Source organism: Patagioenas fasciata, chromosome 24 (genome assembly GCF_037038585.1).
Source record: "Patagioenas fasciata isolate bPatFas1 chromosome 24, bPatFas1.hap1, whole genome shotgun sequence".
NCBI classification, from domain to species: domain Eukaryota; kingdom Metazoa; phylum Chordata; class Aves; order Columbiformes; family Columbidae; genus Patagioenas; species Patagioenas fasciata.
The window spans coordinates 7,328,619-7,348,157 of record NC_092543.1 but is presented as its reverse complement, the minus strand read 5'-3'; the positions used below and the strand labels follow the sequence as shown (position 1 = coordinate 7,348,157).

The 19,539-nt window shown below is 61.4% G+C and overlaps 2 protein-coding genes across 8 annotated transcripts; both read right to left on the bottom strand.

Annotated features, from left to right (window-relative positions):
• Positions 1-338: 338 nt before the first annotated feature.
• SCN4B (sodium voltage-gated channel beta subunit 4) lies at positions 339-11,291 on the bottom strand. Of its 3 annotated transcripts, XM_071798790.1 has the most exons (6): positions 11,092-11,291; positions 7,318-7,610; positions 4,318-4,481; positions 3,438-3,663; positions 3,050-3,179; positions 339-2,925 (listed from the first exon to the last, which is right to left on the bottom strand). In XM_071798790.1, exons 3-6 carry the CDS (start codon positions 4,318-4,320, stop codon positions 2,832-2,834), a joined length of 453 nt encoding a protein of 150 aa, XP_071654891.1. In that variant the 5' UTR covers positions 4,321-4,481; positions 7,318-7,610; positions 11,092-11,291; the 3' UTR covers positions 339-2,831. The 3 variants fall into 3 exon arrangements, with proteins under 3 accessions (XP_071654891.1, XP_065711771.1, XP_065711769.1); XM_065855699.2 differs by lacking the exons at positions 7,318-7,610; positions 11,092-11,291 and adding an exon at positions 7,970-8,093; XM_065855697.2 differs by lacking the exon at positions 11,092-11,291 and having other exon boundaries at positions 7,318-7,928.
• Positions 11,292-13,028: 1,737 nt separating this feature from the next.
• On the bottom strand, positions 13,029-18,431 carry SCN2B (sodium voltage-gated channel beta subunit 2). Of its 5 annotated transcripts, none has more exons than XM_071798774.1 (6): positions 18,203-18,325; positions 17,036-17,181; positions 16,715-16,851; positions 15,888-16,054; positions 15,275-15,485; positions 13,029-15,083 (listed from the first exon to the last, which is right to left on the bottom strand). In XM_071798774.1, the coding sequence occupies exons 3-6, from the start codon at positions 16,830-16,832 to the stop codon at positions 14,884-14,886; spliced, it is 696 nt and encodes a 231-aa protein (XP_071654875.1). In that variant the 5' UTR covers positions 16,833-16,851; positions 17,036-17,181; positions 18,203-18,325; the 3' UTR covers positions 13,029-14,883. The 5 variants fall into 5 exon arrangements, with proteins under 5 accessions (XP_071654875.1, XP_071654874.1, XP_071654876.1 ...); XM_071798773.1 differs by having other exon boundaries at positions 17,036-17,151; positions 18,203-18,319; XM_071798775.1 differs by lacking the exon at positions 16,715-16,851 and having other exon boundaries at positions 18,203-18,319.
• Positions 18,432-19,539: the final 1,108 nt, after the last annotated feature.

Here is a 19,539-nt window from a genome sequence, read left to right as displayed (position 1 = left end):
GAAGCGCTGCATGGACCTCGGCCACCCAGCCAGACAAGCTGGTCAGAACGGGCTGATTCCCGGCCCCGGCCACCCACAGCCCCTGGGCTGGAGGGGCAATGCACACCCGTGGGTGCCGGGGAGCAGCGCCCAGCCCTGGCCACGGGGTGTCCGGGAGGGAGCGGCGGGACGCAGGCAGAGCCGGGACAGGCAGCTGCAGAGAACAGGCGCAGCCCACGCTCGGCACACAAGGGAAACGCCGCCGCTCCTCCTGGCAACGCGGCACGCACACCCACACCGCTTCACGGCCAAACAGCCGCCCACAGCAACCCAAACTAGAGCAAGTTTCTCTAGTAAACATAAACTTTATTTCATTCAGGGCAAAGCTAACTAAACCTCTACAGTGCAAAAATGTGCTGTCAGTCATCACACAGCATGTCACACACACCCTGTGTTTGTTCTACATGTAATTGTATATGCTTATATACATATGTGTGTGTCACAGCACGCACCTCTGCCAGGGGTTTATCCCTACGTGCCCCAGAAAGCCTCTGCAGACCCCCAGGGCCCCCGTGACAGCAGGGACCCCAGTGCTGGCACAAGCTCCCCCAGGGCCCCTGTGCTGCATACAGCACCCACACACATATGCATATAGAGTTACATTCCAAAAACTGGGTATGTTGACTCTTTCCATCAAGCCAGAGGAGTAATCCATGCATAGTACAGCATTGCATATCCTGTGGTAAGTGGAACCGTGTCCAGATACAGCCTAAAAAAGGCCAACAGGTTAGGACAGCTAAAAATAGTTATTTAAAAAACTCCCTTCCTCCCCTCTCTGTCCTCTCCCACCGGAGGTCTCGTCCAAGGATGGGCTGGGGGTCTCTTGGGGCAACCAGGAGCTCTCACGCCTTCCTGCCCAGGCTCTCATGTGTGACAACGGTATGTTAGCAGCACTTTGGTTTACAGAGTGCCTTTTCCCCAGCATCCTGGGGCATTTCACAAAGCGATGTGGGGCGCCTCACACCTCCTGTGAGGTAGCTCGGATTTACCGTCCCTGTTTCACAGATGGGGAAACGGAAGCGCAGTCAAGTGATTTGCCTGAGGGTCCCACAGATCCCCAGACGGGTGACCAGGGTCCCAGGGACCTGGCTCCCACTTGCCCGTCTAACCAGCAGCCAAGGAACCCTGCCTGGGGCCAGATGCCGGTCCCTGTCGCTTGTCTCCTGTTCCAAACACAGGGTCCTGATCCACTGGGTGCCCCTGAGCCCTGCAAGGTGCCCTCTGTGCCACCAGCCCCAGAGCAGGCAGGTGGCGTCCGAGCTCTCCCACAGCAGTCTCCAGGGAAGGTGGCACCCAACCTTCCCTTGTTTGCCTTGCCCATCAAACCCTCACCCACATTTCATCCGGCACCTCTGTTGGGGTGCAAGCCCCTGCAGCCAGGGAACTCAGGGCTCAGCTTGGATTCCTGATTTCGAGCGAGGACACATACCCGCAGATAAAGGAGAAATGGGGAACAAATCATATTATAAAGGACATCGTTAAGCTCAGTTGTAGGATCAGCTCATTCCCTTCATGTCTCATGTCCTGCTACAGCCCTTGGGAAGGGGGCTGGTGTGCCCGAGTCCCCACCGCGGGTACCCTTTGCAAAGACCCTCTGGTTTTCTGTGGCACCGAGAAACTTGAAGCACTTTGCAGATGTTAGCCAAGGAAGCCTCACAACAACCCGTGTGAGGTAGAGCAGTATTATTAGCCCCATTTTACAGATGGGGAAACTGAGGCATGGAGCGGCAGAGTGACTTGCCCAAGGTCACCCACGGGCCGGTGGCCGGCCCAGGAGCAGGGCGGCACAGCCCGTCCCTGCTCCCCTCGCCAGGGCTGGACCGCGCTCCCACCCGAGTGGCGGACGGAGTGCCAGTTTTCCTTGGAAGGGAAAACGCAATCAGCTGCTTTTCCCCACCGGTGTCTGATATAAAAACCATCCACATAACGGTCAAGCCTTGGCGAGTCAGCATCGAAAGCATCGCTGCTCTGCGTGCCAAGCTTTAAAAGAGGGCAGGAGGAGTAAGAGCAGCAGCAGGTACCCAGGGGAGCAGTGGCCCTGGCACAGGGTCAGCTCTGGCCGCTGGTCCCCCAGCCCTGCACGGGAGCAACCGAGGCGCCGCGGGGCCCGCCCGCCCAGGGGAGCACGGCACGCTGATGACAAGAGGTGGTAGCCCTGACAGCCACAGGCCTTTCGCTGCTTTGGCTCTCAAGTGTGCTTAACAGGAGAGCTGAAGCTGAGCCCCATCACGACAGCTGTGCTTCCTCCCTCTCATGCCAGACCCATGAGCAATGCAGCCAAGGCGGGAGCCTCTATCTCTACAGTGAGTTCCGTGCATCCTTGCTCTGCTCCAGAAATCTGCGTGAGGCAGGCAGCTCCTGCCCGCCCCAGCTCCGCATCACCAAATCAGACAAGACCCCCACAGCTCCTTGCAGCCTCTACCCCCTCCCCACACACCAGGACCCTGCACCCCCGGAGCGCAGCGCAGGTGGCACAGCACCCGTCTGGCTGCAGAGCAGGGTACAGCCAGCACCCGGCCCCTTCCTTGCCCGCCCAGCACCTTCTTGCCTTCGCTCGGAATGGAGCAGGCAGCTCCCTCTGTCCCAGCGGCGTCCCAGTACGAGTCCACAAGAAGCTCCCAGTCCCCACGGCAGCCGAAGTCGTTTCTGAGAAGCAGCGCAGGTTGCAGGCACGTGTGTAATAGAAACATGTCTCAAGCGTTGGCAGTTTGGGAAGAAAGGAAAAGGGAAAGGCTTGTCCCCTGCCCACCCTCCCCGCTGCCGGGCGGGCTGGGGCTCGAGGTGCCGCTGCTTCATGCCTTTGGTGGTGCTTTTTGTTCCGCCTTGGAGCCGGCCAAGCCGTTCTCGGTGTTGTCGTTCCCCGACGAGCTCACCAGACACTCCTTCCTGCGGGAGAGCACACGGCCAGCTGACAGACCCGGCCCCCCCGGCCCCTCTCGCCATCACCCTGTGCAGCCCTGCCCCGCGGCAGCACCCACCAAAGGGTGTCAGGACCGACATCTGCACTCACTTCCCATCCTGGGTCTTCTTGATGATGAACAGGACAACCCTCTTGATGAGCATGAAGAGGATGAGGAGGCCGATGAGCCCCCCCACCACGCCCACGATGATGAGCGTCAGAGTGTTGTCTGTCTCCACCACTGCGGGAGAGAAGGTGCTGAGGGGCCTCGGGAGGGGAGCTGGAGCTCCCAGCTGCACATCTCCCCCAAAAAGCAGGGACCCCCTTCCCCATGGCACAGAGGGGCATGAGGCCAAGCCTTGCCCTTCAGGGATGCCAACGACCTCCAGCAAGCCAGGACACCCCCAGCAGCACCACAACCCTGAGCCAAGGTGAGTCAGCCCCAGTTTGCATCTCCACCACCCCAGAGCCACTCACGGGACCCCCGGCCAGCCCTTACTCTTCTGGACCACCGTAAGGAAGATGGTGGCGTTGTGCTGCGCATTCTTCTCCTTGGGGTTCTTGACGTGGCAGGTGTATTTCCCAGCATCGCTGAACTCCACGTTCTTCAGGACGATGGAGATGTTGTTTTCCTTCCCGGTGGTCGAGCCAACAAACTCCACGCGTGGGTTGCGTCCCACGAGCAAGGGCTCCGAGGCTTTGCTCTTTATCTTGCCGTGGTAAATCTGCAGAGGCAGGAACGCAGGATGCGGTCTCAAGTTCTCCCACCTCTGCACGCACAGATACACACGGCCAAATGTCCCAGCACCCCCATTAAAGCAGGACTAGCCATGGCGGGGACCCAACGCACAGCCCACCAGGGAAGGAACTGATCGATCGGACTTGCCCTGCAGCAATGTCACCAACCACACAGAAGGTGGGAGAAGCCCAGGGCAGAGACCGTCCCTTTGCTCTATGGCCGCACAGAGCCGGTCAGCCTGTGAGGACGGATCTGCTCTGAACCAGCCGTCCTGCTATGGACTCAAAGAGCAGAATATTCCCAGCAGGAAGCAAACCTTCAGTTTTTCAGAGCAAGTGCAGGAGGAGAAAATTAACGATATGTCACACGAAGTGCAGCCCTGCACCTGCACAGCCAGTTTATGAAAATAAACGAGCCTGTGGGCAGCAGAAAGCCCAGAGCAGCTTTGTGCCAAAAGCACAGACGTGCCAGCGTATTTGAGCCACCCTGTTTGCACAGCCCCGTCCCCCCAGGGCTGGAGGCAGTTGGAGGGAGGGCATCCTGCAAGAGGAGAAAGAGAACTCCATCAGAACTGCAGTGCTGGTCTCCGCTGCGAAGGACCTGCCAGAAAGACTGAGGGAAAGCCTGGAGAGGCACCCACCATCTCTGTCGAGTTGAAATACCATGTGAAGACCAGGTCCTGAAAGCCTGTGCAGGTGGCGAAGCTGCAGGGCAGCAGGACATCGGAGTTATTCAGAGCCGTCACAGTGTTGGTCTTCCCCACCGTCACCTCCAAGGCGAAGGCGATGGCGAAGACGTGCAAACCTGGCAGGGAGAGAGGAGGAGAGAGTGAGGACATGGCGCTGGTATGGATGTGCACCCTCAGAGCAGATGGGGCAGGGAGGGCTTGTCCCCTTTGGCACGGCAGGGACAAACGTGCCTGTCCTGAGCCCCAGGACAGCTCAGCAGAGCCAGGGGACCTGCTCCTGGAGGAGGGCAGGGGCTGGCTGGCACCCACAGACACAGCACCGACTCAAAGGGGACCATAATATCACCACGAATAAAGTATGTAAATGAAAGCCCTGATTTGCATGTTATCCATAAAGCCTTCAGCTAAATCTTAAAGGGAGGAAAAAAAAGCCCAAAGCGAAGCACAGAGCTCTGTTCTTCAAGCAGGGAGTTGCAGCACTAATTAGCATTGCTGTCCTGGCCGCCTGCCACTCTGTGCGTCCCCCACCCCAGCCAAGGGCTCTCGCAGCAGAGCGCTTCTCCTCCCGCTGGAGCGGGCAGATGACCTTCAAACTGCAGAACGCAGCTCTCTCGCTCCTCTGCTCCCCGCTAGCAGGGAGAAACGCATCGAGGAGCGGGTACCAGCCGGGCTGCGAGAGCCGAGGGCGTGCCTGAAAGCGCCCCGCACCCCACGCCAGGGACCAGCGCTGCACTCCTGTGCACCGCGTTGGACCAGCGGCGCCCATGCAAACCTTTTGGGGACATGGGGACGCTTTGCTCTGGGCCAGGGGCGCAGCGCCATCCCCATGCCACCGGAGCCCTGTCCCGCTTGTGTGATGTGGTATGGCCAAGATGCAACACAACCCAGCATTGAAATCCCCCTTCTCAGACCTCAGCCACCGAAGAGGCACAGACATCCCTACGAAGCTTTCCCTGGACACTCTGACAACCAGAACAAGGGGACATAGCTCTTCCCACAGCTACAAGCTGGTCCCAGCTCCACTGACACCATAAATTGGATACACTGCCTTCAGCTTCAGATTTGCATCTCTCTGCAGCCGCTTCAGACGCTGATTTATTCTCCCACACGTGCCTGTGCTAACAACTGCTCAGGCACGCCGCAGCCCAAGCCAAGCCTGAGAGCCCCGCATCCTGGGCTGCGGGCCCTGCTGCAGTGCTGCATTGCAAGCACTGCAGGGAAGGAGTTACTTAACTTTACAAAGAAGCACTTTTCATTTTGCCTGAGAGGCTTCAGCTAACGTCAGGGAGTGGTTTCCACCATATGGAAGCCTCCTGCAGTTGTCAGGCTCAAAGACCAGCCCTGGGGATGCTACAGAAGGGGCTGTGGAATCCCTGGGGAATCACGCTGCTACCTGGCTCTGCAGGAACGCCCGAGCAGGCAGGGTGCTGCAAGGGGACAGCTGCTTACAGGAAAGACGATTCCTTGCAGCTTCTAACACTTTTAATCCTGTCTGCCAGCGTTACAGAGCCATGAATGTAATCTGAATTGAATGTATGGGGTAAATGGAGCCTGATCTTGTTCCTATCATGCTGTGATCTCAGGAAGACAGAAGAGATCTGTTACCACTAAATAAAGCACAGAGGAAAACACTTTGGGAGGCTGTGAGATCACTGACTGAACCTGCCACACCAGCTGCCACCATTACTTTTCTGTATGCCCAAAGCTGCTGCACTTCGCACCACCAGAGTCCAAGCTCTGCTCCTGCAGATCCCCTGGGACAAGCTCCCCTGCTGAGGGGTCCCAGAGCCACTGAGAGATGTGCTGGCTGTGCGACCCAGGACCCAGCCCCAGCAGCAATAGCCCCCCCAACCCAGCCCAGGGCCCAGAGCAAGGCTTCACCCCCACAGGCTGCTGCCAGCCCCGTGCTTTCCCTGCAGCCCGTCTGGAACCTGGTCTGGGAACTGCTACCCTAATGGACATGGCAGACAGGGTTCACCTGAAAAGCCCTGGGATGCCCCCACCACCTGTGAGAAAGCTGCTCCATCAAAACTTTCAATGCCCATAAAAATCAAGGCGACCTCCTGGCACAGACAGCAAGCCGTGCCTGGCGTGCTGGCCAGGATCCTCGCCGCTGAGGTTAGAAGGGAAGAGCTCCCAGGCCTGCCTGAGCCCATGTAAAATGTGCTCAGGGACAGGACGCCCAGTCCTCAGCCTTCCTGCAGGCACCGATGGAAGACGCTGTGCTGTGCTCCCTGGTGTAGCCAGGAGCCCACTGCCACTCCCTGGAGAGCATCCCCAAAACACACAGACACAGAGGGACCTGCCCAGCAGCTCTGCCCTTCCCACATCCCCCTCCGGGCTCCCAGCCCACTCAAGTGACCTGTGGGACAAGGTTCCCACCTCCACGCCCTTGGACGCCAGACCCCCAAGTTCCCTGGTCTCCAGCATCTCTGAGCCTCTCCTACCACCCACTGCCAGCTCCAGGCTGAAAGCAGCTTGCACTGCATCTGACAAGGCACTTTCAACCAGGGACCAGCACCCAAATACATCCTGCCAGGAATCAGGTACTTACATGTCTTTTCGTGTCTCCAGCTCACTTAAAACAAACTGAAGAACAGTGCCCTCTAAAACACCTCTCAAGGTAGTTTCCCAGCAGCAAATGCTGCAAAGGCAGCCCTGTGTTTCAGGCTCCCTGTGCCCATCAACTCAAGGATGACCTACACAAGCAGAAGTGCAGCTGGTGCGTGAGGGCTGATGCAGGTGGCTTGGAAGGAGCCCCAGGGGCTGCAGTGGGGAGGGGATGCTGCAAACTCCTTCCTCCACCCTGCAGCTGGGACACCTCGGGCATCCCTGGACACAGGTCTGGGCGTCACGCTGCACGCGTTGGCCCTGCAGTATGGGTTCATCCCCATGCCAGGGAGAAGCGCATGCAAATGGTTGTTTTACAAAATGAACTGTAAAAAGAATGACCTGTCGGCAGGCGTGCTGGTGGCTGCGCTGAAGCAGTGCATTGCTTCCCTACGGCTATTTCCCCAGTTCATGTTAGCAGGAAGGTAGCAGCGGTCCCCGCTCGCAGAGCAGCAGAGCGGAGCAGGGCAAAGCGGGATGCAGCCGCAGTGCTCACAGAAGAAAGCTCTGGCGATGTTAGCGACTGATGCAGGCAGGGCAGGGGGCTGGAGCCAGGACTTCAGAGTCCGCTCTCGGACGCGGCTGCGAAGTCACCTTGGACAAGTCCCTTATCCTCAGTGCTTCGAACTCTCCGTCTGCAGAGCAGAGATCATTGCATTAGCGCCTGTGGACGGGAAATCCATCTGAGCAGCAGCGTCCGATTCCTTGCGGTGCAGGCGGGCCAGATGCGAAGCAGGCGAGAGCGAGGGAGGGCGACATAGCGAGGGGCACCCCGCTTCGGGAAGACGAGGGGGCGGCTGGAAGCCGCGGGCAGCCCGCGGTGCCAACCCCCATCGGGCTGCCGGAGCTGCCCGCGGGTCCTCAGGGCGCATCCCGGGGCAGGATCCCCGCCGGAGAGCCGGGTCGCCGGCCGTGCCCGCTCGGCTCCCGGGGCCGGCCGGTGGGAGGGACGGCAGGAGGTCCCCGCATCCCCCGTGGCCCCCGCGCCCCTTACCCAGGAGCGCTGCAAGCAGGCGCGGCGCGGCGGCGGGCGAGCGCGGGGCCATGGTGCGGAGCGGGGCGGCGCGGTCCATGCCGCCCGCTCCCTCCTGCCCGCAGCGCCCGGCTCTGGCCGCCCCCGCCGAGAGCGAGCGGCGCCGGGCGGGGCCGCGCCGGGCGGGGCCGCGCTGCGCCCTCCTCCGCGCCCCCCCGCCCACCCGCGGGGGGCTCGGTCCGGGCACACCCCGGCTTGTTCCGCCCCGCTCTGGGGCTCTTGCCCTCGCACCCCCCGCCCCCGGGAGCTGCCCCGTTTTCTGCCCCCGCGCTACGTTCGGCGCCTCGGCTGGTGCCTCTGCTCGGTTCTGGGGTGAACCGCAGCGGGGGCTCAGGGAGAAGCTCCCTGTACGGATGGCCTGGGAACGCTGGGCTGGTGCAGCCCTGGCACCAGCTTGGCAAAGGGGCAAAGCACCACTGAGCCGTTGGCTTCCCCTGCTGCAGCTGGGAGGACAAGGAAACTGCCCGAGGCGGGGGCTCAGGGGTCGTTTGGTGCACCTGAGCAGGGTGACACCGGCAATCCCCCTGCCCGCTGTCCCTGTGCGGCCCCAAGGCAGACAGCAGGCAGCTCTGGAGCTGCACACGGGGACACAGCCCAACACTGATGCGCAAGGCTGCAGGGGGCATCTGCCCGGCGCCAAAGGGAACACCTTCAAAACTTATTTTTCTCACAATGAGCTTGTTCCAGGATAATTGGCTGCACATAAGTTCACGTCTCCACAACCTTTTCCTCACCGTCACATCCATTAGACCAAACCTTCACAGACCACATCCAAAAAGGTGGTGGTAGGGGCCCTCCTAATGGAGGCCTCAGAGGATGTGGTGCACAAAGACAGAGGTTTTATGTTTGTGCCCGGGTCCATTAGAAAACGAGACCCTTGTGCAGAACAGCAATTTGCTGGAGGTGACGCATCCCGAGTACAGGCATGGCGGGAAGGGGCTGGAGGTGCTGCTGTGCTCAGGGTACAGGAACAGCATCGACCGCTTCTCTGGGCTGTACTCCTTGCTGGCACAAGACACGAGCCCCGGCACAGCTCACCCTGGGGAGCGGGTAAGGCAGTAAGCTGTGCCTCCTTGCTGGGTACAGCACTAGAGCGAGGCTCCCCTGAGCAGGATTGCTGCTTCTCACGTGTGAGAACAGCTCACCCACAGTGATGCTGCGTGTCCGGGCCGCCACAGCCGGTCAGCTCCAGGGCACCTTGACAGACTCCTCTGCCCCACCGCAGCCCCCTTGGCAGCTCACTCCCCTTCCCACCTGGCCAGGAGCATGAAGCAGGAAGGAAGACGGAAATCAGGAGGCTTTGCAGGGCACAAGGGCATCCCAGGGCACCCTGAAAGGATGCCAGCAGTGCCTGTGGGTTGAGGAGTTAGGGCTGCAGAGCTGGCAACAGAGGCAGGAAAAGTACAGGCAGAACAGGCTGGGCCGCGCTGGCAGCCGGCGCTGTGGGAGCGGCGTGGGGAGTACTGCTGATGCAGCAGAAGGTGTCTCGGCGGGCGGCTGTGGGGGATACAGCGAGGCGATGAGCAGGGCTGGAGGATGGGTACGGCTAGGTGGCGGACGTGGCTTGGCGAGCAGAGCTGCAGGAGCTGGCGACCAGGCAAGCGGTGTGCTGAAACGGGAGCGGGAGCGCTGCGTCTGCTGGAGCCTTGCTAATTGTGACGGGGTGGCACCCGTACCCCGATGCAGGGAAAGGTTATTAAGTGTGGAGGACTCCTCCCTGGGATGCTCAAGTGTCTGACAAGTTTACTTCCAAAAAAGGTGGGTAAAGTAGAGATGGGTTTGGCCAAACTGCCGTTGTGAATTCCCCCAGAGTGGCCTTAAATCCTTTTGGGGGCTGGGAGGAGCAGCACTACGCACCTGGGAGACTTGGCCTGGAAATACAAAAGGGCTCCTGTGACCACTGGCACACACAGGGTGTGCTGGACAGGCAGGTACCCAGCTGCCTCTGTGTTGCTATGTCCCTGCAGCCTCTGCCTCCACGCTGAGCATCTCCGCAGAGGCAGGGGCCGTGCTGCCCACCCCACTGCCCACCCCACTGCCCACCCGGCCCCGGCCGTGCCCTGCGGGAGCGGGATGCTGCCTGTCGCCGGAGCCTGATGGAGCCGTCACACTTGGCAGCTCTGGCTCGTCTCCTCAGCTGAGTGATCCGGTGAGACACCTGCCGCTGCCATCACCTGGGAAAGGCTCTGCTGTCCCCCAGCCCGGCCTCGGGAGCCACAGCAAGGAAGGGCACTCACAGCAGCTGGCTCTGGAATTTTGGCACGGCGCTCACATGTCCGGCATGGGACATGGGGATACTGTGGCTCAGCGGAAACTTGTTTTGCTGAGTGCAGCACAAGGCTGCTGTGTCTGGTTTCAGGGAAGGTGAGCACCCTCTGCTCAGACACTGTCACCTCCCAGGGGGACAGGAAGAAGGGCTCGAGGGTCCTGCGAGCTGGCTCGCCACCTGCCAGCGGGATCACAGCAGCTGCCAGGCCACTGTGTACCCCTCGCTCCCCCTCACCTCGCACTAACGGAGCTGGGAGGGTTAAAATGCCAGGCTGCTCTCCGAGGAGGGCTCCTGCTTCCCTCCACGTGGGTATGGAGCAGGGTAGGGCTGAGCAGAGCAGTTGGGCTGCAGCCTCCTGGCTCAATGCAGCAGGCGCTGTGCTGGCCCCGCTGCCCTGGAGCACCCTGCCAGGGGCAGACCCAGAATGGGAGGAGAGCCCCAACCCCCTCCCAAGCCTCCCGGAGCCAGGGGATGCTGAGCTCCTGGACCAGAGCCCTCCTGCCGATGGAGGAGGTGGCAACGCTGCAACAGAGCTTCCCATCAGCACCTTATATTTACTGCAAGGTCCTCTGGCTGTGACCTTTGAAGACAAGGTGGCCCAGCCGCCCGGGAGCTGGCAGCGGCAGGAGGGACTCGCGGTGATCCGACACCCCACAGGACCGTCCCGGCTGGGCCAGGCGTGCCGGGCTGGGAGCTGAGCGAGAGGTCGCGGACACAGAGACTGCGGGTGAGTGCTTGGCTGCCTTTGTCATTCCCAGCCCTCCCTTGCCTCCCTGCAGCTCTCCCTCCAAGCAATGCTGTCCCCTCTCCTTACCTCCGTCTCCCTGCGCAGAGCCGTCCTGCCCGCTGCCTCTCTGCGCCCACCAGCAAATCTGGCTGCCCCTGGCAAGGACAGGTTCCTCATCCCCTTTCACAGACCCTTTAATGCAAGCAGGGAAACAGGAGCAGCATCCCCCAGCAGCCACTGCAGAGGCATCTGCAAGAAACGTTGAGACAACCGTCCTGTGTCCCAGGAGAAAGTTTCTTTCTGCCCCAGCACAGCCTGAGCCCACCCCCCCAGACCCTCCCCAGCCCCAGCTCCCGCTCTCCAGCGCTGCCCTTCGCAGTCCTCGTTTCCTGGTCCCCCCTCGTTTCCTGGTCCCCCCTCATTACGTCCCAGCCCCAGGAGCAGGGCAGCCAGGCAGCATCGCAGGGACAGCAGCTCTGCGCTCCCGCTGGGTCACCGCAGTGATCCCCGTGGCTCTGCACAGCACAGGGAAGGGCCCCCAGCATCTCCTGACCTGCTCTCTTGCTCTTCAACACCTCTAATCCCACCTGGTCCCAGGAAATTTTTGTGGTCTGTAATGGAAAAATGTAGGTGGTTTCTGGACTGTCCCTGGTTCTGGAGAAGCCCTGGCACTGGGAGGCTTGCGATTGCCTTCGGTCCCATGTGCTAATGAGAACTCACCCTTGCCATGTCCCGCAGGGCTCTCCTCTGTGATCCCACGGTGCCTCCCTTCCTCACGAGTTTCTTGCCAGAGGCATCTCCGAACTGCCAACCTGTGGGGCCACTGCCCCCTCTGGCTGTGTCCGTGTTCTCCCCTCCGTCGGGCTGACTCCCTCGGAAGCCAGGAGGGCAGACACCCACACGCCCTCCCCCAGAGAGCTGCTCCGTCCTGCAACAGCCACCCGTTCCCTGCCATGGGCCCTTTGCAGCCTGGCGGGGCTGCGGCCCCCAGCACCAGCCCAGCGCTGTGTCAGCAGAGGGCATTGGGGGTGATTTTGGTGCCCTTCCTCCCGGGAGGGAGAGGTGGGGGTTCTCTGCAGAGGAGTTGACCCCGCAGGAGCACGGCAAGGTGTGCAGGGCACAGGTGGAGTGTGGAGAAGCCGAGACTGCCGGTGCTGCTGCTGTCACCCGGCTGCTGGAGCAGCAGGAGGCCTGAGGTGGGGTCGCTGGGGAGCGGGGCAGACAGGGCAGGCAGCACGAGCCCAGGAAAGACGGAGGCTCCGTAGCGTGCTGGCCAGACCTTGCCTGTGTGCGGACTCGGGATGCGCAGGCATTTGGCGGCCGCGGGTGAAGGGCAGCTGGGAGAGGCACGGCTGGAGGCGGCTGTCAGCGCTCCCCTCACCCTCGCGTCTGCACAGTGGGTAAATTGATGGATGTGCCTATTAACCGTGTCCCAGTTGTGCGGCGCCGCTCTGGCACGTCCGGGCGGCGCTGCTGGATTGCTCGGTCGGACAGCAGCCCGGTTACGGGTGTCCATCACCCGGCGCGCGCCCCGGCTCCGCTGGAGCTCACCGAGCCTCACCTGCCGTGCCCCCGCAGCCGCCATCCCCGGCTCGCTGCAGAGCAGAGGTGCGGAACTCAGCAGGGCACAGCTCCCTGTGGCAGCGCTGGACCCCGCGGTGCACACAGAGCACCCCAAAACCTCAGTGCGTGAAGGCTCGGGCAGCACCAGCCACTGTCCCAGCCCCAGCTCTGCCGGCACCCGGCTCTGCGGCAGCTCCCGGGACCAAGCTCCGGGCACGCAGCAGCTTACTCAGCCCCCTGCACAGATGCACAGGCAGGGTAGAGACGAGGGACCCTGTGTTGCCCCTCCAGCAGGCAGCAGCACAAAAGCACCGAGTGCAAAGTTTGCGTTTTGTTGTTCTTTTGTTCGTTTAACTGTACAAAGAGCAATAAAAACATCCTACACTCAGGAGAGTGTTTGGCAAAACAAACCCATCAGAAGGCGCAAACCCAAAACTATAGTCATAACTGATAACAGCGCCTCCTGTGTGTATATATATATATATTTTTGTAGAGACTCTCTCTGCTGTGTACAGCTATGTACATACAGATGCATTGGCAAGTTGCAATCCAAGGATAGTGCATGAAAGAAATGAAAGGCAGATGCAAGACTGCTCATGTGCAACAGTCACAGGCCTTTGGCCACAGAAGTTGCCAGCACAGTCCCACATGGAGCCGCTCACAGCCCAGCTTCGAGCAGGAGCGGCTCGGGGAACCAGCCCCGTGGCTGGCACCCACCGGCACTGTGCTGGGAAAGCCAGCCGGGGAGGGGGTGAGCGGACAGGCAGGCTCAGCCCAGCCCTCCCCGGGCAGCAAAGCCCCTGGGAGCGGGGAAGCCACGCGGCGAGACACGGCGCATTCCTGCTGCGGAGGGGAAGGGCAGCGGTGCGGGGCCCAGCGAGGGCGAGCGGCGTGGGGACGGGGCAGAAAGCGATGGGGGAGAGCAGGGAGCGCACGGCTGTCCCTTCATCCCCAGGGCCTGACGGCACCACCCGCGGCACTGCCGGGGTGCTGCCCACGCTGGAACGCGGCAGACGCTGGACGTCATCTATCATCTATGGCCCAGGCTGGCCAGAGAGGTGGTGGATGGATGAACCATCCCTGGAGACATCCCAGGCCAGGCTGGACAGGGTCTGAGCAACCTGAGCTGGTGACGATGTCCCTGCTCGTGGCAGGGTGGCACTGGATGAGCTTGGGCGGTCCCTTCCAGCCCAAGCTATTCTCTGATTCTCTGGAGCACGGAGCGGGCTGAGGAGGTGGCAGCCGGCACCGGGCTGGCTGGCAGTGCTGTGCCGTGGCAGTTACGGGTTGTGCAGGGCTCTGCAGGGAGGCTGGAGGAGGCAGTTTCAGCATCACAGGGTTGTTCGGCAGTTACACAGCTGTCCTGCCTCAGAGCCTGCGGTTGTGCCCAGTCCTTCCCCGCAAATGCCCCAAAACTCCTTTTCCTCCCTAGTAGCTGCCCCCTGCTGCTCCCCGCCACCTCGGTTTGGCACATCAGCAGAACATTTTCCATTAGAATTACCCACCCCAAGAAAGAAACAAGCACAAAAAAGTCAGCCCAGCACTTTTGGCTGAGATGCTCAGGCCCAAAAATAGCCCAAGAGGCAGAAAGATACATCCATTACACACCACAAGCCATCAGGCTCCAAAAACCAGCAAAGCTGAGAGACAGCACATGGGCTAATGGTCAGTATCCAGTCATCACTTCTGAGCAGGCTGGGACAGTCCCTGAGGAGCACAAACCTCTTGTTGCAGCACCCTCGGCATTGGCACACAGGACTTGCAAGGAGGAGGTGGCAGCAATCGGGGATCCCCTGGGGACGGGTACGCCAGCACCCGTGCCCCAGGCACAGCAGGAGCACCTTGAGGTGATAGCTGGTCCTGGGGGCAGGCGGCCGCTGGCCCCTGCTCTCTTTTTCTGGCAGGACAGGGTGCAGAGGTTGGGTAGGGGGCTGCCCAGCCCTCCTCTGCCCCTCCTGCACCCCCAGCTCCAGCACCTCCCTGCGTGGGGACCGTGCTTGTCCCCCCTCTCTCTCATGCCACCCTGTCCCCAACACCTCTCCATGGCCCCACGCAGTGCTCTGGCACACAGAGTGTGTCCCAGGGGAGCAGGGGACAAGCTGTCCCAGCTCAGCCTCACCGCCCTTCAGCCACCCTCCCCAGCCCTGCCCGCTGCAGCCGGGCTCTGGGGACCTTCTGTCTGCACCCTGCTCTGGGCTGGGGGTATTTAGATGGAAGGAGGGATGCTCTGGGGAGACAGAAATCCTTGCTCTGGGAAGCACATCAAGGGGGTCACACTGTACAGGGGGTGAGGAGGGGGGGGCGGGCAGGGGGGCGTTACTTGGTGCCCTCGTCCGGGTTGCCTTCACCATCTGTCTTCCCTTCCTCCTCCGTCTTCTGGTCGTCTGTGTTAAGTCTCTGCTGCTTTTTCCGGCGCACACATTTCACCACCACCAGCACCAGGATCACCAAAGCCAAGAAGCCGCCCACGGAGGTGCCCACGATGAGAGCCACTGTCGAGTCGTGCTTCGGGGGCTCTGGGGAGACAGGGCAGGGGCTCAGGGCAGGTGGCCCCCAGCCGGGGCAGCCAGTGGGAGCAACAGGGAACAGGCAGGGCTTGCTCCCAGCGCCGGGGAGCAAACCCTGTGGCAGTGAAGCAGAGGGAAGGCAGGGCGCGGGGCGGCACCCATGGGTGCCTGCCGGCAGAGGGGACAGCTCTGCCACTGACCTTGGGTGAGCACCTTCAGGTTGATGCTAGCGTGGCCCCGCTGTCGGTCCGGGGGGTTGAGGACATAGCAATTGTAGGTGCCCTCGTCCTCCAGCTGCACGTTTTTGAGGGTGAAGGACACATCGTACTTGGTGGGGTTCCCGGTGAACTCCACCCGGTTCCCAAAGCGGTCCAGCTGCTTGTTCATGATCTTCGTCCGGAACTGCAGGAACTGGGAAGCCCGCATGGGAGAGGAGGTGAGACAGCGTTTGGCACCCCACGCACACCCCCTCCCCAGCCAGGCATCCCCGCTCAGCACGCACTGCCATGGGTGCACCCCACACTGCACGGTCACCCTGAGCCAGCTCCACAACCAGCACGGTCCCTGCTCAGCTCTGGCCACCACGGAGGCCAGGGACGGGGTCTCCTCATGGCCCCTCTCCCAGTCACGCCTGCCTGTGCTGCAGCTCCCCTGACCGCTGGTTCTTTACACAGGCAGTTGCTGGCTTTCCCTGTGGCGGAGGAGGACTCGAGAGCAGCAGCAAACGTAAGGAGAAGGTTCTGGACCCCAGGGAATGCAGCGACCGCCTCCAGCTGGTCCCAGGACCTCTCGCAGATCCCCAACAGGACTCACCAGCTCCTCAGAGCAGTTCCAGCACTCCTGGTACGTCCAGTTGAGAGAGAACTGCTTGTTCTCCACCTTGTAGCAGGAGTTGAAGGTGCAGGAGAGCTTCACGGAGGAGCCGTTCAAGGCGTTGATGGTGGGGGGGGCCATGACCTCCATGCCCAACCCCGTGGGCGCTGCGCAGGCACAGAGAATGAGAACAGGTGGGTTAGAAAGTGGGCACGGGCAGCCGTCCTGCTGGCTGAGCCACCTCCCCATCCCGCCCTGCGCAGAGCTCACCCTGCTGCTGGGATTGCCTTCCAGGCTCATCCGCACACACCACGCTGTGGGCAGCCAGGACCAGGGGACAAGGAGCTGCCCCAGCCCTGGCACCGTCCCTCGGCCCTGCTCTGCAAACCTGATCATCCCTCTCTGCCCCAATGGTGCCCAGTGCTAAATTCTGCTGGCTCCAGGCAACCCCTGCTCTGTGCCGCTGAAACGAGGCCTTCCTGCTGCAGAATCGAAAACACGATGCAAAGGGCTGGATGCGGCATCAGCACGCAGGGCTCAGCGCCACATCCGTGGAGAAATTTATGGCTGCGCTCATCAGATTTCACTCCCAGCAGGACGCAGCACAGTGGTGAGGGCTGGGATCTGCCAGGGCCAGCCCCGGGGCTGCAGGGGAATGCAGATCTCTCCCTCCCAGGTGTGTTCACGCAAGGATTCTCTAGCCGGGAATGACCGGGTGAAGATCTCAGTCACTCCTGAGGGGACAAGGCTGGTCCCTGCACCCTGGCCTTGCTGTGGCAGAGAAATGGGGCATTACCCAGTACAGGTCGCAGGGCAGGATGGCTCACCCGCGGCGTGGGCAGGGACGAGGTGCCTGTGCCTGCTCCCTCTCCCACTCCATTCCTTTCCTGCAGCTCCCTCGGTCAGCTGGCTGCCCCAGCAGAAGCTGAGACCCAGCGCCTGCATCCAGCATGTTCTCCCCAGCCTGCAGAGGGGAGGATGTGCATGCAGAGACAGGCTCCGGCGCAGCAGCTCGCTGCAAAGTGTGAGGCTGAGCCCCAAGGAGCCCAGGGATGAGGAGCCCTGGAAGGAGGCTGTAAGGGTGGGCGGTGGCACCCACAGGGCAAGGACAGGGACACTGGCAGCAGGGGCATCTCCCATCACCTCACCTCTCCCCTTTGGCTGCTCTTTGCTCTCAAACCTTCTTCCTGAGGTGCTCCTGAGTCCAGCCCTGTGGCCAAGCTGGCTGCATGTCAAGGCTGCTCCACTGGCTAATCCGCTCCATCTGCAAGCAGGGCAGGAAAGGGGCCAGGCTCTGCAGCTGGGGAAAAGAGGCTTTTCCAAGTCGCAGAGACGGCCGTTTGGAGGCACAGGGAACCAGCCGCGTTCTCCAGCCGGCTCCCTGGGGGCAGAGGGGTGGCCCCCAGGTGTGGCCAAACCCCTGGAGATGCCTCGTGCCAGCAGCCGGGCAGCTGCCGTGAGCCTTGGGAGTGCCTGTGCGTGCAGGTCCTAACTCTGCCATTGCACTGGGGACAACAGAGGTGGGGAAAGAAACCACTGAAATCCCTGAGACCGACTGTCCAGGCTGCGTCCTTTAGTGCTGCGCGCTGTCCCAAATGCTCTGTCACGCTACACCCTGCACCCGGGGCTCGGGAGGTAAGATTACACGGAGCCCCTAAAGCAGACCTTGCTGCGCTTTTCATCCTCCATTCCCCAGGCTCTCCTGCAGCAAAGGCAGCCCACCCAGAGCTCCAGGACAGCGCGAACAGCTCGTCAAAGAGGTGATACGTTCCTGTTTCCAATCAATGTAGACCCAAACCTGCTGACACACGCTGCTGGCTCCACGGCAGGGCAGAAACGCAGAGACCACAAGTCCCCCCCACCCCATGCAGCACTGTCAGCCCAGAGCCCGCCACCCCAGCAGCCGAAGGACGGTGACAAGCCACCCGCAGCCCACCAGCCACTGCCTCCCCAGCCAAGCAAAGCCAGAACTGCCCCTCTCCCCACTGCAGCCCTGCCTGGCATGCAAACAGCCCTGCGCCTCCACAGAACCTCCAGCAAGCAGGATGCACAGCTTTTTTTGCTGCTTTTTAGGGGAAGATGCAATTGCAGGATACCCCCCATCCTGCCCAGAAGCAGGTCACCCGGGTGGCGGATTTCAGCACGGTGCACATCAGACCACCTCCATCCCCATCACTGCAGCACAGCATCCCTTGCTGGCTCGCTGCATCCCCGGGACAGGAGGGGCTTCTCAGGGCTGGGATGTGGGGAGGGGGCTCCTGGCCAGAGAGGGGGCTCTCCCCTGTGTGCATGCAAGGGGTCAGGTCGACACTTACCCAGCGAGAGGAGCAAGCTGAGGCCAGTGAGGAGCAAGGTGGGCGGCGGGAGCCAAGCTTCCAGGCTCATTTTGAAGGACTTTTTTGTGTATGGAGAGAACCTGGTGTAGGTGTGGATTTTGGTGGTGGTGGTTTGCTTTTTTCGAACGCCCGGGTTATTTGCAGGTGACATATAACATTAGAGCTGCTTTATTTCCACAGCCCAATATGGCTGGTTGGAGCGGTGCTGGAGCGGAGGCAGCCGTAAATGCTATGGTTGGTGAATTTCAGCAGAGCAAGTGGGAGGGCAGAAAAATTTTCCCCTGAACAGACGGCAACGGCTCCTGCGGCTCCTGCTCCGTGCTCGGGCTCTGGTCGCAGGCTGTGTCGCAGATCGGCTCCTGCAGCGTGCTGAGCGCAGGAGCGGGGTTCTGCCGGGGTTCCCTCTGGCTGTGCAAACTCGCTGTTGGAGCAAGCGATGCTCAGGGTAACTCTTCCTGCAGGAAGCCAGGGACTTGAGCAGTGCAGAGGGTCCCGAGGAGGCAGCCTGCACAGCGGCCTGGCCAGGCGGGTGTAGCCGCGAGCAGACAGCCTGCAGCGGGTAGAAGCGCTCCCGCTGTGCCCGGCGCTGCCATGCTGGTGCAAGGGGAGACCCCTTGCTTCCCAGGGCTGCCAGACTCCACCGGCACTCTCACCTTTCCCCAGCAAAGCGCTGTCCCAGAGCAACGTCCTGTCCTCATCCAGCCCTCGGGATGGGGACGGTCTGCCCAGCAGTAACAGGGCTAGAGAAGGTCTTTGGTCCCCTTTGCACCATCAGCCAAGGAAGCCTTTGGACCATGGTCTCCCAGCCTGGGTTCAGGCTGCCAAAACGGGTACAGGAAGGAGACAAAGTGTGACCCCGTGGAAACCAGAAAGCCAGTGACAGCAGCTGCTCAGCCAACGAGTTCTCGTGCCCTCGGATGCAGGATGGTGGGGTCGCTGTGGCAGCATCAGTGAGCAAAAAGGCCAGAGCGCATCCCAGTTCCTGGGCACCACAGCCCTGGAGAGGAAGGGACGGGGCAACAGGCAGGAGGAACACAGAGGAGCCCTTCTATAATACCTGGGCAGCCTCAGGAGGGGAAACAGGGCAGCCAGGAGAGAAGGCATCAGAGAAGTTTCAGGGTGAACACAGCAAACTCACTCACTGCACACACAGCACCGTTTCCCAACCCTGCTGGGCAGCTAAAGCCCACTCTGCTCTGCTTGAACAGCTCCCACGACCCTGCAAAGGCAGCGAACACCACACGTAATCCACCGACACCCCAAAACCAGCTCCGGTTGCTGCTTCCACCTGTAATCCCATTCCTTGGTTTCATTCA

Bases quoted from the DNA above. Each gene is read 5' to 3' on its own strand.
- SCN2B (XM_065855848.2), bottom strand. From the start codon at position 18,374: ATGTCACCTGCAAATAACCCGGGCGTTCGAAAAAAGCAAACCACCACC. The intron at 16,055-18,202 runs GTAAGTGTCGAC...GTGCCTGCGCAG, and splicing joins CAGCTTGCTCCTCTCGCTGG to CGCCCACGGGGTTGGGCATG. The intron at 15,084-15,274 runs GTCAGTGGCAGA...CTGTCTCCCCAG, and splicing joins CCTGAAGGTGCTCACCCAAG to AGCCCCCGAAGCACGACTCG.
- SCN4B (XM_065855699.2), bottom strand. From the start codon at position 8,048: ATGGACCGCGCCGCCCCGCTCCGCACCATGGCCCCGCGCTCGCCCGCC. The intron at 3,664-4,317 runs GTGGGTGCCTCT...CTGCCTCTGCAG, and splicing joins ATTTCAACTCGACAGAGATG to ATTTACCACGGCAAGATAAA. The intron at 2,926-3,049 runs GTGAGTGCAGAT...GCTCTCCCGCAG, and splicing joins AAGAAGACCCAGGATGGGAA to GAAGGAGTGTCTGGTGAGCT.